Source organism: Ursus americanus, chromosome 20 (genome assembly GCF_024610735.1).
Source record: "Ursus americanus isolate L20-20 chromosome 20, mUrsAme1.1.p, whole genome shotgun sequence".
NCBI classification, from domain to species: Eukaryota; Metazoa; Chordata; class Mammalia; order Carnivora; family Ursidae; genus Ursus; species Ursus americanus.
The window spans coordinates 44,077,757-44,096,022 of record NC_142146.1 but is presented as its reverse complement, the minus strand read 5'-3'; the positions used below and the strand labels follow the sequence as shown (position 1 = coordinate 44,096,022).

Below are 18,266 nucleotides of genomic sequence, written 5' to 3'. Positions count from 1 at the left end.
GACACACGAATGTGCAGGCTCTCTCTCTTTTCTTTCTTTAACAGATGCATCCACTTTTCTAGTATCTCTGAGCTAGCCAATGAAAGATTAGTTGAATGAACTCTCACATGTAATAAACATTATGTAATATTTGTCATTTTTCTAATTAAGCACAGGGGCATTTACAGTTCTGATGTCTTTGACGTTTTCCCTGGGACATACCAAACTCTAGAGATGTTTCCAAGAACACCTGGAATCTGGTTACTCCACTGCCATGTGACTGACCACATTCATGCTGGAATGGAGACCACTTACACGGTTCTACCAAACAAAGGTGAATACCGGGCTGCTGGTTCTAGAAGTCATACATCATGAGAACAATTAAGATGCCGTACGTTGCCTAAATACTTCCCCCAATGCGAATCATTGTGAATTTGCTGCCCTGATTTCGTCCTTCTCTACCTCCAAATAGGAATTCTTTTTACTGCTAAGGGTGTGGGATACTGCCTATCTTCTGAGAGCTGGTATTGATAACAGCACTGGAAGTCTCTCAGCTAATACAAACGGACACCTATTTGGGGCAGTGCGATTACTCCTAAAACTGATACAAGGGAGTGGTCATGTTATTTACCGAAAGACTAACAAAAGACACATTTAGAATTTAATTTCTTTCTTAATAGAAAGCACTCAACCTTTTTTCTAGGTCGTACCTAGTACACAAGAAATCCTCCCCCCCATCAGTATAATTTCAAATGGTCAATCAGGCAGAAATCATATCTTTCTGCACTTCTAGGGGTGAGGGGATGTATTATGGATGATTGTTTGTCAGAGATTGTCTTAGTCCCTTTTCAGGTTACTCTAACAAAATACCGGACTAGGTAGCTTTTAAGCAGCATGTCTTGATTTTCACAGTTCTGGAGGCTGTTAATCAGAGATCGGGCTGCCAGCATGGTTGGGTGAGAGCCCTTTTCTAGGTCACAGACTTCTTATTTTATCCTCACATGGTGGAAGGGACAAGCTAGCTCTTTGGGGCCTCTTTGACAAGGGCACAAACCCCATTCACGAGGGCTCCACTGTCATGACCTAATCACCTCCCAAAGGCCCTACCAAGTTACTGTCAACCATGGGCATTAGGTTTCAGCATATGAATTTGAGGGGACACAAATGTTCAGACTATAGCAAAGATCCAGGAAAAAAAAATCTAAATTTTGTTTCCCCCAGCCCCGCAATAATACTCTCTCCTGAAGCACAGGAAACACAGAAAAAGGAACAGCCATTTGATGGGTAAATACTCACAAAATGTGTCCTACAGAGTGAAATTCTTGCTGTGTGGTTGCAGGCTTTTTTCTTGGGTCTTCTGAGTTCAGAATTGTTGGAATTGGTGATGGCCAATCCAACAGCAGGAAATGATGTAGAGAAAACAACACCTTGTGTTTCCTCTTCAAAACAGGCATTAAAGGGGACATTTAAGTGGAAGAAAATATAGAAATAAATCTCTCAAAAATTAAAAGTCATTCAAAGATCAACCGTGAGGGCAAACAACAGTTTTCACGTCTGCTCCCGGGTTTTACACAAACACCTGGTAACATGAAAAACGATCCTCTTAAAAGCCTTTATTACAAAGAGTGGTACTGAGAGTACTGGAACTCCAAAGACTGGAACAGACAAATAAACCACCGGGTTCGATGCCAGTAACTACTGAACAAGGTGGAGAGTCAAACATGAGAAAGAAAATTTTAGTGTTTTAAGAACACACGTAAGCCACCACACAAAACGATGGTCCTGCTCTGAGGAAACACTGAGGCAGGCATTCTGGAAATTCATGTGTCCAAATGCCTGACGTGCAGAAGATGCTGGCTGCTACAGGCTAATCCTGCAAACCCAGACGCTGAAAAGATTCCTCCTATAGAATTAGCCTGGAAGGAGAGGGGGATGATTGCTTGGTTAAGAGACAGGACATTGTTTGTAAAGCCTTAGAGAAAACTGTAGAACGAATCACAAATGTGAAGCAAAAACACACTTTGGGGAAAAGATTAAAGAGACACTGGCTTCTACAAAAGGAAAAGGTATCATGTAGACTGAAAGAAGCAATAATGAACAAAAAAGATAGCTTGACCTATAAACAGAAAGATGGGGAGCCATGTTTACCAGTCTAAATTATCTTTAGATGAAAGTTCGAGAAAGCTTTGGGTAAGTCTACATTAATTCTGAATCTTAGAAAATTTTCTGCCTACCCTGACACAGAAAAGGGAGCACATGAGGTTAGAGTAAAATTTTTCAATATTATGCACCAAGAGGCAGGCAATTTCCTCCACAATGAAAAAAATCACTGGAAAAGAATCATAGATATCCTGACATACTTAATGTAATGCTTCATTTCCCCTACCAGAGGAAGCATAATAAAGACCTCCTCTGATAAATATAAAAGGTAATTTTTTTTTAGACTGTGACATTTCTACTACAGTCAGATAACCTTTCGGAGGAATCTGTAAGAAAAAAGCTTGCCTAGCTTTCAGTTACTTATAGGCAGGCACTGTATATTCTGTATTTCTCGTAACTTCCCCAATCCAATCTAATACTCTGCTTGGTAAATATCTAACCACCTGTTAATTCAATGAAAAGGAATTTTTAAACTTTTTTGGACATAATTTCAGACTTACAAAAAAGTTGTGAGAACAGTACAAAAAATTCCCATAAACCCTTCACCCAAATTCCCCAACTGTTAACATTTTACATAGCTTTCCCGTTCTCTCTCCTATCTGCCCCCCACCCTAACACACATACAACAGAAAATATATATAAAGTTAAGTATGTGTGTGTGTGTATATATATATATATATTTTTTTCCCTTTATAATTAATGAAGATCTTGCAGGGAGCAAAGTAATTTTTCTTTAAATAAAGCAGTACTAGAATGAAATATGATTTTAAACATATAAAAAAATGGACATTGCTGCCAGATGTCCATCGACAGATGAATGGATAAAGAAGATGTGATATACACACACACTCACGTGTGCGCGCACACAGTGGAATATTACTGAGCCATCAAAAAGAACGCAATCTTGCCATTAGCAATGACATGGATGGAACTAGAGGGTATTATGCTAAGCGAAATAAGTTAGTCAGAGAAAGACAAATATCATATGATTTCACTCATATGTGGAATTTAAGAAACAAAACAGATGAACATAGGGGAAGGGAAGGAAAAATAAAATAGGATAAAATCAGAGAAGGAGACAAACCATAAGACAACTCTTAACTATAGGAAACAAACTGAGGGTTGCTAGAGGGGAAGAGTGTGGGGTAAGGGGTAACTGGGTGATGGGCATTAAGGAGGGCACTTATGTAATGAGCACTGGGTGTTATATGCAACTAATGAAACTAATAATATACTATATGTTAATTAATTGATTTTAAACAAAAAAAGAAAACACAAAATGGAAAAATAGAAATGAATCAAGAATAATTAAACAAAATAACTAACATTAAAAAATGAGAATACATTTAAACCATATGATGTATACAGTAGTCCCCCCGCTTATCCACAGGGGATATGTTCCAAGACCCCCAATGGATGCCTGAAACCATGGATAGCACTGAACCCCATATATACTATTGTTTTTCTACATATACATATCTATGATAAAGTTTAATTTATAAATTAGGCACAGTATGAGATTAAGAACAATAATAAAATAGAACAATTTTAATAATATACTGTAATAAAAGTTATGTGAATGTGGCCTCTCTCTCTCCCAAAACATCTCATCCTGATCATTCAGGATATGCTGATCTTTCTTGTTCTTGTTACGGTGTAAGATGATAAAATGCCAACATGTAAGATAAAGTGAAGTAAACGACGTAGGCATTGTGACATAGCGTTAAGCTACTGTTGACCTTCTGAGGAACATCTGCCTCTGGACTACATTGACCGTGGGTAACTGGAGCCATGGATAAAGGGGGACTACTGTATTGTTTTTAATAATGGTTTTAAAATTTCTTTTTCTATAGAGACCAAGTCTGGCTGAAAGAAATAAATTGGTGATAAGTGGGAAAAAAAAAAAAGAAAAAACAATGATTCATACCAATGAACGTGAAAGTGCTGAAGAAAAAGTTTACCTTGGGATGGCTATAAGCATTAAAAAAAGACTGAAAAGATACACTTGCAAGCATTCCTGGGGAAACTGTTACTTTGTTTCATATGAAAAGATCAGCAGACACATGACTGACTCTACTACAATTATAATTGATTTATTTAGGTCCTTCATATCACCACCAGGACTTTATAAAACTGTATTCTCCATCCCCACCCCCAAAATCTATAACCAGATGTTGTCCTTGATGGTTCTTCAAGGATCGCTATTAAGATTCATTGAAATGTGTCCAACCATTGGCTTCCCATCAATCCCTATAACATGGTACTGATACCATTCTTAATGAATCAGCGGACATGAGGGCAAAGGTGTAGAGAAAGTAAAAAATTATTTTAAAATAAATTAAAAATTAAAATTTTTAAAATAAAATAAATTTTTAAAATGAAATAAAATAAGATAAAACAAGGTAAAATTAAAAATTAAAATAACGCCAATCTATCTGGATTTTGTGAACCCTTGAAGAGATGGTAAAAAGGAGAATAATCTGGAACTGGAGAAAGGCAAAATTGACAAACAATTCTACAGATTAAATCCTGGTAAAAATGAACACTAACATCAGGAGAAAAGTTTCAAAATACAGTTGTGGCAGATGCTGGGTGAGTAGCATTTTTGCCCAGCCTTAAGTAAAGTCAAAGCACACTATCAATGAGCTGAACTTGGACTCAAAATTGTTTAACAAGAGGTTAAAGAAGAAGACACAGTTGTAAATACAATGATATATTTCTTTATTTTCACGTATACTCTAGCTAAAAGAGCAAAAGTACACAACAACAAAAAATAGAAACAAGGCTTTGGCGGAAAAACATGCATCCAACAAATTATGTTAATGTCCAGACAAAAAGACAGTTAACTTTGTAAATTTCTACTTCATTGATTCAGGGAGAAACCACAGCATGAGTTTTAAAAGTAACAAAAAAGTAAAGTTTGAAATCTTTTACTGTGGGAAAACATTAACCTCTTTCTCAAAGAAAATTATTCAAAAAAAAAAAATTAGAAGAAGAAGAAGAAGAAGTGACCTAATTGAGAAATCTGGAAAAATCAAGAAGAATAAATTCTGGGCCACTTGGCGTGACATTCTTTCAAACAGACCTACCAAATGTTTCTTTGTGTTTTGGGGGTGAAAAAGACTGTCACTTCTCCAACAACACTGATTTGATATTCCTTGGAATAAAAGTCAGTGTCCAGTTTTAGAAACATAGGAGAAAATTCTTAATTTTGTAGCTTTTTTTACATTCTGGACAATTAAATGGATGCAAGTTATAAAGTACCAAACTAATAATACCACTACATGGTAAGGTAAGCAGCCTGAAAGCATCTGCAATAAATGTACATATTTGATATGAAAATCCTTTATTTACATTTTTACCAGACACTCAATTTTTTTTAAAAGTCAGTCTTCTATGGCATTGTGGTATTTTTCAAATGAAACCGTCAAGTCAATGATTTCTTTCGACTACAATAAAGAAGATACGGCAAGAAAAATGCTGCAGTGCCATCTTCTGGGAGGACATTCAAGAAATCCCTTAGTTCTAGGTCCACAGCAACAACTGACAACGTTTCTGTTGGTAGGACAGAGTATCTGAGTTAGAACTGCAAGTCTTTCTTTCATCTAATTTTCTTACCACTCAACCAATTGGAAGCTAGTTCAGGCAACAAAATGTTATCACCACAAAAGAAAGGGAAAACAAAAGATGGGTCTTTTAAATCCACAGACTGCTTATGGTTTTAACAACTTCTTATTCATTCTTTGTAACACGCTTTGAAGTTTATTTTATATTAGTTCCATGCAATTTTGATTTACTGTTTCATTGCTGGATTATGTCATTATTTTTCAATATACTTCTATTAGCCTCTAAAGAAAAATGCAGCCATATGGTTACTGTTTTTAATGTTAGGGCTATATTGCAGCTAATTTATAAAGACTGCCACATGAAGTGCTATTAATCGATGGATATTTTCCTAAATCAGTTCGTCTCTATTATGAGATTTGCATGTTATTAGTAAGCACAAATCTGTCTTCATGACCATTTTTTTTTCCAAACTGTAAAATAATGTACTCTTGTGTACATCTTCAATTACTAAGGGATTTAGGAAACATTTTTATAAAGAGAACTATGTAATTTTAGGATTCCATTGCTTCTTGATACGTACATGCTGCCCTCTGCTGGGAAGAGAGGGGGTGACACTTAAGAACAGTGTTGGAGGTAAACACCGGGGCCGTTCCCTGTGTGATCCACACCGGCCCACCACTTACTCTATCTGCAGAGTGACTAAAATATAACATCTCCTGCTCAGATGTGCATCCATCCAAAATCATCTCTCTAATATTCTGCAACCTAAATCATGGAATGACATGCCCATATTCCTAAAAGGTAATGAATGGATCAACAGTGATGCATGGGAAAGATCGTTAACTCTGGAATCAGACAGATTCTGTGACTTTAAGAAAGTCACTTAAGCTTCTGAGTCCCAGTTTCTTCATCTATAATGAGGTGGTGCCATCTGCTAGCTTCTAGAGTCCTTTAAGAATTAAATAAAACACAATGATGCATACCTAAAATATTAATAGAAACTTAATAAACAATGACTACTAACTAGTTTGCAAAACCCATATGAAAAAACGTGAATTATCAATAGTTCCCTATCAAACCAGCTTATTTTGCCTAAATGTGGAGGCTGTAAATAGTATCCTAGGTATAAAAAAACTGAGTTAGGGGCCAATATCAAGGTTATAGAGCCAACAAAAATCTTGCCACTGCCCGATTTTCCTCTTCTGCAAACCAATGAGGGGCTAATATAGGTTATAACTCCAAAAATAAGGTCGATATCTTAAATATGTAGAGGACTTTAAATCCTCCAGTGTGTCTAGAAAATATTCATCAGATGCTGAAAAGAGTTATTTCTGGCTGATGGGATTTTAAATGACTTTCTAAACTTCATTTTTGTAATTTACTACAGTAGTAAAATTTTCAATAATAAGCACAGTTCATTACCACAAAAGTAATAACAAATATTTCCTGGAAACAAGCCAATCACTAGCCGCAGTTTCAGTGGCTCTGCATTAGTGCAATGGTTGTCAACCAGCATGATTTTGCTCCCCAGGGTCATCTGGAAATGTCTGGAGACATTTTGTTTATCATAACTGGGAGAGTGCTACTGGTATTTAGCAGCAAGGAATGCTGCTAAACAGCCTAAAATGCATATACACAAAAGCATTATCAGTCTAACATGTAAATAGTGCCAGGGCTGAGAAATGCTATTAGACAGATAAGAAATCCAAGCTCCTAAGCGTATTATATAGATTCCTGACCTCCATCCCAGCCTTACCATCTCACTGTTTTGCCTAATGTTTATTCTAGAGTCAATCCTGAGCTTCTCATTAGTCTCACGATACTCAAACATTGCCTTGCTTCCGGTCACTCAGCAACTCTAGTCCTGGTCTCCTCTCAGTGCACCACAGCTCCTCTGAACATGGACCTGAAGTGACTCAGGTGTCTTCCCTTCAAATCAATAGAGAATGCTTCCCAGGGAGACGCATATTGCTGGTGAGGAGGGCAAATCAGGAAAAGTGAATGAAACGCTCTACCAGCTCTTGAGGTTTGGGAGTCTAGTAAACATAAATCCCAGGCAGCACTTAGTCTTCTGAGCCACACACATACACGCATGAACATGGGTAGGCACACGCACTGACATATTTTGATGATACAGGAAAATGGAACCTTTGGAGGAATGATTATGGGGAGGTTAGGGATAGAGAGGGCTGGATGTGCATGAGGAAAGGACGAAGTCCTCTGACTGAGATAATTCTGCTGCTGAGCTCTGAAGACGGGGGTAGCTGCTCTGCGAAGTGATCCAACCACACGAGTTGTGCGATCAACGTGACACAAGGGGGACAAGGCAATCAAATAGCCGATGTTTCCACCTTCTGGAAACCACAAATTCACTCGGGGACATGGGTAGGACAAAAAGTCAGTATCAAGTCACCGCATCTTCCCGGCCACAAGCATGCAACTTTACTTAGACGGGCATCTTCAGAAAAACACCCTCCAAGGGCCACTGGCTCCGCCTAACACTTTAAAAACTGATCACGTCAGCTGGAAAACAATTCCAGCTCTGTCAATTCCTAATCTTTTATGCACACTGAAATCAATATAACCACACCCTTTGTCCTCAGGCCAACAATTATCTAGTGATATTAACACATAAGACTAGAGCAATTGATAACCATATATCAGGATTTACAAGGGACTATGAATTATGCAAATTCAAACAATACCTATGTTATAAAACACTGCATAATTTATAGATACTCAACTTTTAAATCCTGGGGAGCCTTGTTATTCCTCAATACTTGCTTACGGTTATAATTAATAATAATAATAATAATCTTAATTTCCTGTATGCAACAGATTAAGCACTCAGATCAATTAAAAATGTAATTCTATTAATGGCTATCCAAGTTTTTAAAATACTGAGGTCTTGAGTTTCTAAAATACTGAGGTTGTGAGTTCTACTATGATAATTTGTTAAGTGTTTGAAAAGATTGACTTAAAAACATCAGCTCTATGGCTAGAAGAGATAAATGACTATCCAATGTGATGGGGGAGCATATCAATGCGGAAGTAAGCTCTTGAGATGATTCTGCTATGATCCTCTTCACCTCATTTGAGATTCTCACGAAAAAATTGGAGAAAGCAAGGCTTCAGCAAATTAGGGAAACTAAAATTAAGAATCAAATTTATAATCAAGCAAAAGAGAGCATTTTACCTTTTAATGACGACAGGTAAAGCTGACCTTTCTCTCCACCACATTTTATTCTGTGACAAAGTTCAGGCAGCAGCTTTTTCCACCACAAAGTCTATCTTAGGAAAAAATGAATACATTTTAAGTTTGGGGCATTTTACATTCAAATTTCTAACGAGAATAAGAGTGTGCAGGAAAGCACAGGGCAAAAATACAGCATGTTGGTTAAGGTGCCAAACTTTGTTACAACAGAAGTTTTATCAGCAGCCAGGCTTCTGTTTAAACTATAACATAAATCAGGTTTGTAACTTGAAAATCTAATGATACGTATGTTGTGCATATGTACTTGGCTATTTTCAAGAAGAAACATAGACATGTCCTATTATCATCTGTTAGGTGACAAGAAGGAAGGAAGGGAGGAAAGAAGGGAGGGAGGGAGGGAGGAAGAAGTACTAAAGTTTACACTCTTCTAATTTCTTTTTTTTTTTTTAAGATTTTATTTATTTATTCAACAGAGATAGAGACAGCCAGCGAGAGAGGGAACACAAGCAGGGGGAGTGGGAGAGGAAGAAGCAGGCTCATAGCGGAGGAGCCTGATGTGGGGCTCGATCCCATAACGCCGGGATCACGCCCTGAGCCGAAGGCAGACGCTTAACCACTGTGCCACCCAGGCGCCCCTGAACTTTTTTTTTTTTTTAAGATTTTATTTATTTATTAGACAGAGATAGAGACAGGCAGTGAGAGAGGGAACACAGGCAGGGGGAGTGGGAGAGGAAGAAGCAGGCTCATAGCGGAGGAGCCTGATGTGGGGCTCGATCCCGTAACACCGGGATCACGCCCTGACCCGAAGGCAGACGCTTAACCGCTGTGCCACCCAGGCGCCCCTACACTCTTCTAATTTCTAAGCTAAAGACCATATAGCCCAGAAAATATTTTTCCTTCATACATTGCTTCCCAAATCTTCAGGTAATATCTCACTTGATTTCCAAGCAAGAGGTTTTTAATGACGATAACACACAATCACCATTCATTTTAATACCCTCTAAAAGTACTCAAAGCATATAACATATTAAGCATTATTTCTGCCTTTGACCCACCAAGACCTGTGAAGTTGGACTGATATAATTTGTCCCCATTTTGCAGATAAGGCAACAAGATTATCAAATCTGATTATCACTGATCAAGCCTAAAGACATAAGCTGAAAAGCGTACCCGATTTTCTTCTTTCAATTCATGATTGGCATATGGAATGATCGCCTCTGGGCATCTTTCTAACAGTGTGTCTATACACTGTTCATACTCTTTCAAACGTGTCTGGCACAGAACATGGACACTGAGGCCGGCTATAGAGTCTTCTGAGAGTGGTTCCAGGAATGGAATAATGGAAGCTATGTCAAATGAAGGACCACAGAGAAGAGACTATGAACAGAAAAGTGAAATGTTACAAAATGCACCCAAAAAACTAAAGCACAATACCTAGAATACAATTTTTTGAAAAAAGACCAAACGTCGCTTGCCAAAAAAAAAAAAAAAAAAGGAAACAAAAAGATGAATGCTGTTTTAGAGCACATGCATACAATATTTATTTATAAGTCTAAGTTGACTTAAGTATTAAATAATCATGAAACCACCTCCAGTTTAAAGAATAAAAATCTGTTTAATAGAAAGGAATCACTTCTAAAGTAACATGATTTTAGTTGCTTTGGATAGACTGCAAATTAAAACCAATGGGAATGTTTTAGGACTCTATCCTAAGGAAATAATCAACATTGTAGTCAAAGATTTATGTCCGTTTCATTTCAGGAGTAATTGTAATATTGAACAACTAGGATCTATGTTAAACAAGGGATAAGTAAATTATGGTACAGTCATATGGTGGGATATTATATAGCCATCAAAATTATTTTCAAAGGCTAGTTAATGAGAAAATGTTCATAACAGACTGATGAGTAAAAAATGTCAATACAAAATTATATTCAGAGCAGGATCAATTTTGTAAAATCTACGCAGGTATATGCACATATAGAAATGCTTTTGGAAGAGCAATGAAATTTGAAACAGAGGTCAGCTCACTGGATGGAAGGACAAAGACTACTTTTTATTTTTTCACACCTGTATCTTCCAAACGTTCTATAATAAGCATGTACTACATATGAGCCAAAAATAAAATTTAACATTTAAGAAAACTAAAGCAATTGTTAATAACCTAATAATTTGTATCAATACTATTTGCCACACACTGAAAGACACAGAATAGTAGTATTTGAGTATTCAGAACTTTACCAGTATTTTGCTTTTAAATATTTAAACTATAAATACTACTTTTGATTCTACCGCCAAAAGAATCCCTGCTTTCCCTTTCTTCTGGATAAAGATGAGATGGTCGTATCCTGATTTTTTTTCTTCCTGTATCTTTTTTACTACAGCATCTTCTCAGACGCATAAGAGGATATGGAATGTGATCTACTCGTTTACAGTCAGCGTGATTATTTTATTCCAAATATCTACCAGGGAATGGCTAGGAGTATAAGGTTGGTCCCTTTCCTTCCTGCAAGTTTAATAGTCCTCTTTGTTTGAATCATTTCCTGACAACAAGAGAGCAAACATGATAATCTTCCACTTGTAGGATCTCCCACATGAAAGAAAACACAGATTATTTCTATATTCAACTTTTGGTTAATTTGGATAAGGGGCAGGGTAGGGAGGAGCCAGGCATGGGTAACCCAAACCGTGGTTAAAGGAAACTACTCAAAGCTTGGTAAAAATTGATTACCCATGAACTTTTACTCAGTTTTATCCATATCATCAAAAAGTTTAAAAATAAGAAACACCAGACAACACATACTTCACTGAATTTAAAATGCTCCAAAGGTTACTACTACTCTTTAAACTACTCTTGACGTTGTCTGCTTCTTAGCAGAGTGCTCCCTTTGTTTTCAGTAGTGGAAATGGACTCCTTTCCACACCCAACACATGCACATTGATTTCCTTCTGTCATCTACAGCCCTCTTTCTCAGCCGAGTCTGACGGGCTGGAATCCACAGACTGTCTCCTCTACCTACACCATCTAAGGAGTGGTGGTTGGCAAGGAAGTGGGGGAGTGGACCAGGACGATTGTGACAAAAGGCAGGGCATTTACCAGTGACGGTGTCTTTCCAAATAGCAGCTTTTTGACATTAGATGATTTATAGGTTGTTTTTATTTTAAGTTTGGTACAAATATACTATTACAGTGATTGAGGACCAGAAACAGACACTCATATCAAATCTGTGTGGTGATGGTGGGATGCGGGGCAGAGAGGAATCACACAATTTTGGGAAAGTTCTCCAGGTAATTCTGAACCTCCTCTTCCTCTAGGTGAAAACAAATGAGGTTCTTTTTATTTCTTGGTGGTTATTTTTTACTTAATGACTCAACCCACCAATAATCTAGAAAAAGATATAATTAGGAAAGCAATTTTTAAAAGTATAGGTTGACTACATTTCTATTCTTTAACAGCAAAGATTCCCAGAAGAATGTATTCTTTTTAAATACTTTAAAATGAATTTTAAAAGATCACTCAATTACACTTTTCCGAGCAGTGATTATAAATATGCTTTTAAGCTTTATCAGGTGAGATTTAACAGCACTAGCGACAATTGTGATTTTAAATATGTAATTAATACATGTATTCTGAGAGGGCAAGGCCCTGCCTGGCTTATCCAACGCCACAGAACACATTCATAGCACATGCTTGAGGAATATTTGTTGAATGAATGTGTTTGAGGCTAAGCCCTAAGAAGCCTCTGTCCCATAAGGGTACTAGAGATATGAACCAACAAGAATTTTCTCTGGCAATTTTTTATGAATGTAAGTAACCCCATCCCTGGATTTACAACTCAGACCTGTCTAAAGGCTGAGTCTAAGCCATATGGGCTCTGGAGCTTCTCTTCCTGACCCCATCCCCAACGTGACATTTTGGTTTCTATAAGCAGTAACCACGCTTACACCAGTTCCCAGTGTAAATCAGGGGTTGCAAACTCAAAGCCTAAAGAGGCCAAAACGGATGATAGAAATGAATGAAGGCAGCTGGGTATAAGGAAAATGGACACCAGACACTGTATCTGGACCAGGAAGACCCAGAGGGTGGCACACAGGACAACGTGAGCACTGACCACAGAGGGGAGCCACTAGTTCGTTCCAACTCTCAGGTCTCAGAGGCAGTGAAAGCTCAGGGTTACCAGTTCTGCCGAATTTTTCAAGAAAAAACTTGAAACTCAGAATTATTCATTTGAAATTTCAATTTGTATGTGTTGGCACTACACTGGGCAGACCAAACAAAGCAGAGTGGGGGTCATATGCAGTCCTGGGCCCACAGGACTACATCAAATAAAATCATTTCCACATCTAGCCCAGCTTGGGCCACCAAGTCAAAGATGGACTTTATTTCTCGTTTGCGGTCAAAACACTGTCACAGTCAGAATTCTTGCAGGATGATTTACATTTTCTGATCATACTTTTTTTTTTTTTTTTTAACTCCTCCTCAGGAGCCAGATAAACTGGCTACTTTAACCTACTTTCTGTAAGACAGCAGTGGTGGGCTTGGGCTAGAGGCCTAACATATATGAATGAACACTAAACAAAAAATAAATTCCATCAGTAAAAACCGCTAAACATTTGCCGTATTTCCATTTCACGAGTGTTTCCAAGCACACCCTGAAAATGAGGCAAGACAGTCAGGTGACCTGGTGAACTCACTCTCTCTCTAGGCAACAAAACCAGCCTTCGGGAGCCGCCAGCCTTCCTCTCAGCAGTTTCAGGCGGAGGCGGGAATGTCCTCCAGAGCTCCTGAGTATGCCTAACTGTGGTTTTACCCCCCCCCCACCCCGACCAAAAAAGTATACACTCTAGATTAACAGGACGCCTGAGGTTTTACCAAATTTAAATCTGATACTATATTGTAATATGCATATACATTAAAAAAAGAGGCATTTTTATTTACCTGTAATTTTGAAAGGTCTTCTGTATAACTTTTATCCGCTAAGGAATCGGATGATATTAAGACATTAACCCAAGGATAGATTAAGCCATAATGACTACAGGCATTAATCTAAAATGTAAAAGAAATTTATCATAAACAAAATACAACAAAACAAGAGTCTCTTCATCCATTCCACAAAGAACAAGCAATTGCTAATCTTCTGCCATGTCACAGAGTTAGTATACACTTGCCTGGGAATGGGAACAAACGTCTTTTAGAATATATGCCCCTGGAGAAGTCTCAGCCTTGCTGCCTCTCCCTGAATGAAACTGTATCAAAACTGGAAAGCAAATGCACTAAATATTTCTCTATTTTTAAATTTTTTATTTATTTTTTTAAGATTTTATTTATTTGAGAGAGAGAGACAGCATGTGCACAAAGGGGGTGGGCACAGAGGGAGAGGAACAAGCCAACTCCAGACTCCCTGCTGAGCACATAGCCCAACAGGGGGCTCCATCCCAGGACCCTGAGATCATACCCTGAGCCAAAGTCAGATGTTTAACCGACTGAGCCACCCAAGTGCCCCGATGGTTCCTTCTATTTTAAATTTCAAAATACGGCAAAGAAACACTTTCTAGCAAAAAAAGCAATACTGCTTTTCGGGTAATTTTACTCAAAAAAAGTTAATAGTAATATTACAACTTTTATTGCTACTATTTTCCTTGTTAGGCAAAATCTCTTCTATAAGTTCTCAAGACAATTCCCCTAAAGCCCCCTTAGTCAAGAAGTCACTAACTTTTCCAGTGAACACACATTAGGCGTGGCATCCATGAGAGGCAAAAAGAGCGAGAGGGAGACGGGGACAGAAAGTGGTAAAGCAGAGTTGTTAGGACTCCTGCAAGGGCTGCAGAAGAGCTCTTACGTGTGCAGCTGACAGGAAATGAGTCCAGTAAGGAAGTCTCCCTCCCACAAGCCTTCTGCAGTTCCTCTTCCACCAGGGAGGTCTGCAAATGGGTCTTTTCTTGTGTTCTACTTTGTAAGTATCCCCTGAGGGAGTATAGACATGTTTTGGGGAAAGCCCCTCCCCTATGCTTTGTCCAGCAAGGTACCGCTGCAAGTACGGAATGTAAGAGCAGCAGGAGACATTCTTTACAAAACAAAATTACTCAAAATGCAAGGAACTTTACTCATGGACAAGATTTAAGTATATTTTTAATTCCTGCTTATAAGATACCTGGTAATATAAATTAGGTTTGATTCTAAGCCATTAAAAATCACAAGGTACACTACTGCAGTGTGTAGTGTATAAGTTTAATTTAACATATTATTCTATTCTCTCACCAGATCCTCTGATGTTCGCAATGGTATGGTGTCAGGGGGCTGCCTCTTGGATAATCTCCAGATGTACTGCGATGTGAGCTTGAAAAAGAGTTCCTGGAGAACCACATCTGGGAGACCTGCTATGAGCTGAGCTTCCCAAAGGTCTACCAAGAGCTGAGGAATGATATCTTCGTCCTTACCACAAAGCACCTGGAAAACAGTGAAACAAGCCCCCGTATCCCAGCTCAATATAGTACCAATCAAGTTATAGCTAGTCTGAGCAGCACTCCATCATATGGGCCATGCATTTAAACATGTATCATTAGCATTCGTGCCATAGCAAAGTAGATAGAGACATCTGAACAGAAAACAGATTCTAGGTCGCATGAATGGAATTTTTCTAGATACAGTCTTTTAATGTGTCCTTTTATAAATTTGGTATGTGTAAGTCTTTTTTTCAATAAACAAATGCAAACTCAGTCTCTTATTCTGCTTCCTGTCCCCCACCAATTTTATCAGCCTATCCAGAACCACTGCATTTTGAAAGTGACAAACCTTAAAGAAGGAATCTGCTTCTTCGATTCCAATTTTGTTGTTCTTCTGTAAGCCCAGAACTGAAGCCACGAGCAGTCCGGGCTGAGTGTCCTTCAAGTGTGCTGCAAGCTCAGTGGGGACAATGTGTCCCTTTCTCTGTTGAATCAACAGCCGAGGTTCCAGAATGAAGCCGCATACCAACTTCATCTTCAGATACACAAGAAATTTGGATCAAAATGTACGTTGCTTTCACTTTGAACATACATGCCAGTGCATTCAAGGTTCATGGTTAAGCTGTTAATACTTCAATCTCAATTTTTTCTTTAACCACAAAGCTCTCACTCTAAGAAGGACATCGTTGTTAATTGCCTTTGAAGAAGTTAATATTTAATTAAGCATCAGGATATCTTATTTTTGTAGAGATCTTTATATTTAAGTCTACTTGTTTGAAAATAATATACCTTAAGAATATAAAAGGAATATACCTTAAGAAAATTCATCTTTCTAAAATTGTACTCTTCAAAGCAGAGGACACCTCAGTGTTGACTTACTCTCTTCATCATAACAACACATGTCATTTGTACAACGATATAGCACTTCTGCTCTCTTGTTTTAGAAACTAAAGTCATACTGTGGGCATTTGACCACAGGTAACAAAACAACAGCATAGGAGCACAGGATCGGAAGCCATATTGCCTGCTCCAAACCCTGGCTCGAACACTCACCAGCTATGTGATCTTGGACAACTCATTGATTCTCTCTTTGTCTTAGTTCCCTCATCTTTATAATAGGTATAGTAGTAGTATCTAACTTACAGCATTGTCGCAAGAATTAAATATAAGACAGCATATGCAAGGGGCTTACAATAGACCTGGGATGTAATAAGTGCTCAATTAACATTACCTTTTAATTTCCTCCTCTAATGATTAACATCTTCGGCTCATGACCCTAAATGGGCTCTCTTTGAAGGAAAAGCTACCTTTTCTTTGCTATATCACTCAAATACCAATCTTCCACAATGTAATTTGTGATTTTCTCAAGTGCAGGCCATTTCTTCAACTACTAGACTCCTAAGGCTCCTGGTTAGCATCCCACTTGCTGTACTTGAATACACAGCACTCTGTTCTGTTTCCGTGGACATACCATATCCCTCATGCTAGATTAGACTGTCAGCACAGGGCAGAGCCTGTATATTCTTTAGTTCCGAGTACTGTGCTCTGAAAGTAGCTGACACAAAGAGATCTTTGGATACCCATTGCTACCAGTGATTATTCTTATTTCTTTTTCATTTACCAGATCCAAAGCCCAAGCACTCCCACTTTGGGTCAAATCTTTTCTAAGATTAAGTCTATTTTCCTTTATGACTACGAAGAAATGAACTAGACAGCAGCCAGAAGACAACTAAACGCCTTAGGACTACCAGGTCCCATTTCAACCTACTATTAAAACCAAGCAGGGCACTGTACCTCTGGATGCCTTTTCATTTCATTTCTGTGCATGTCAAGATCTCCCATTTTCAGAGCCATTGCTGCTTTGGTCAATGTCACCAAGATCGATGAAAACCCAGAAGGATCCAGCTTGCTTAGATAGCTCATGGCAGTTAAAGGGTTAATATTCTTCATAGAAGGACTACAGAGAATATGGGGCAGCTGCTTTGGCTCAGCCACATGGAACATATGAACCACTTTTGCTGCTAATTCCTTTTGTGAACGTGAATAAGAAATAAAAGGTCAGTTAACCAACAGAAAGCAACAAAATCAGCAAAAAAGAAAAAAAGAGATACAAAACCAAGATATAAACTTCCAAACGACAAAATTATAAGTATTACATTCGGATTAAAAAAGACCGAGTTCATGGTGATAATGTGGGAGACCTGAGATGACCTGAAGTGATCTCTTTGCTGAGTTATAATGAAGAAAAAGCAGTGAAAATATGTACCGAGGTGTGGCTAGCATTTCTAATTTTAACAAGAGTTCAAAAGAAGAAAATAAATATTTGATTGAATTACACTTAAAAGTACACTTAAAAATTACAGCTTAGTACAAAATATTCTTAATGAGGTAATTTATACAAAAAAATTCATTTCTCTCAAAACCTTAAAACATTTGGTCTCACAATGTTCAGCTTTGCATATCTGCACTCAATTCTTTTTAAAAGTACATGAGGGGCTAAAAATAAGCCTTAACAATGTCTTAAGGTCACTGGGTCAGGATTTCATAAGTGAAGCTTTAGACACTTGGAATTTGGGAGAACTAGGACTGTGCAAAGGGCTGCAGATGAGAAGGGGGGCAAGGTCCTGGGGGGGGTGTCGTTCGTCTAAAGATACGCTCCTGTTACATTGGGCAGGTCACTCAACCACAATGGACCACATTCCCCCATCTATATAATGAGAAAGGAGGAGAAGGTGATTATAATTTTTTCCAAGCTGTAATTCTAGGATTATTAATGAAGAAAAGGACACATTCATTACCTTTTTAGGAAAAGAAGAAAATAATACCAAAGAAAAATATTTGGAACCTGACTTGTAAACAGTATCACATAAAATAAATTGCTAAAATGAAAAGTTAGTAAGGT

The 18,266-nt window shown here is 37.9% G+C and overlaps 2 protein-coding genes across 6 annotated transcripts in view; one reads left to right on the top strand and one right to left on the bottom strand.

The window, feature by feature from the left end:
* CP (ceruloplasmin) overlaps positions 1-15,637 on the top strand; it is a 58,187-nt gene extending 42,550 nt beyond the window's left edge. For 2 of the 3 annotated variants that reach the window (XM_087870276.1, XM_045812931.2), the window contains 3 exons: positions 151-313; positions 11,305-11,409; positions 15,183-15,637. In XM_087870276.1, the coding sequence (XP_087726402.1) occupies positions 151-313; positions 11,305-11,408 (267 nt within the window). In that variant the 3' untranslated portion in view covers position 11,409; positions 15,183-15,637. Of the gene's footprint in view, positions 1-150; positions 314-3,992; positions 4,057-11,304; positions 11,410-15,182 lie in introns of those variants that run through there. The other variant, XM_045812942.2, reaches the window with a different exon arrangement.
* The window catches only part of HPS3 (HPS3 biogenesis of lysosomal organelles complex 2 subunit 1), a 37,839-nt gene continuing 24,416 nt past the window's right edge, over positions 4,844-18,266 (bottom strand). For 2 of the 3 annotated variants that reach the window (XM_045812948.2, XM_045812959.2), the window contains exons 11-17: positions 17,159-17,392; positions 15,714-15,899; positions 15,180-15,368; positions 13,860-13,967; positions 10,091-10,297; positions 8,903-8,993; positions 4,844-5,694 (exon numbers count right to left, since the gene is read on the bottom strand). In XM_045812948.2, coding sequence (XP_045668904.1) covers positions 5,567-5,694; positions 8,903-8,993; positions 10,091-10,297; positions 13,860-13,967; positions 15,180-15,368; positions 15,714-15,899; positions 17,159-17,392 — 1,143 coding nt within the window. In that variant the 3' untranslated portion in view covers positions 4,844-5,566. Of the gene's footprint in view, positions 5,695-8,902; positions 8,998-10,090; positions 10,298-13,859; positions 13,968-15,179; positions 15,369-15,713; positions 15,900-17,158; positions 17,393-18,266 lie in introns of all 3 variants that reach the window. The other variant, XR_006782501.2, reaches the window with a different exon arrangement.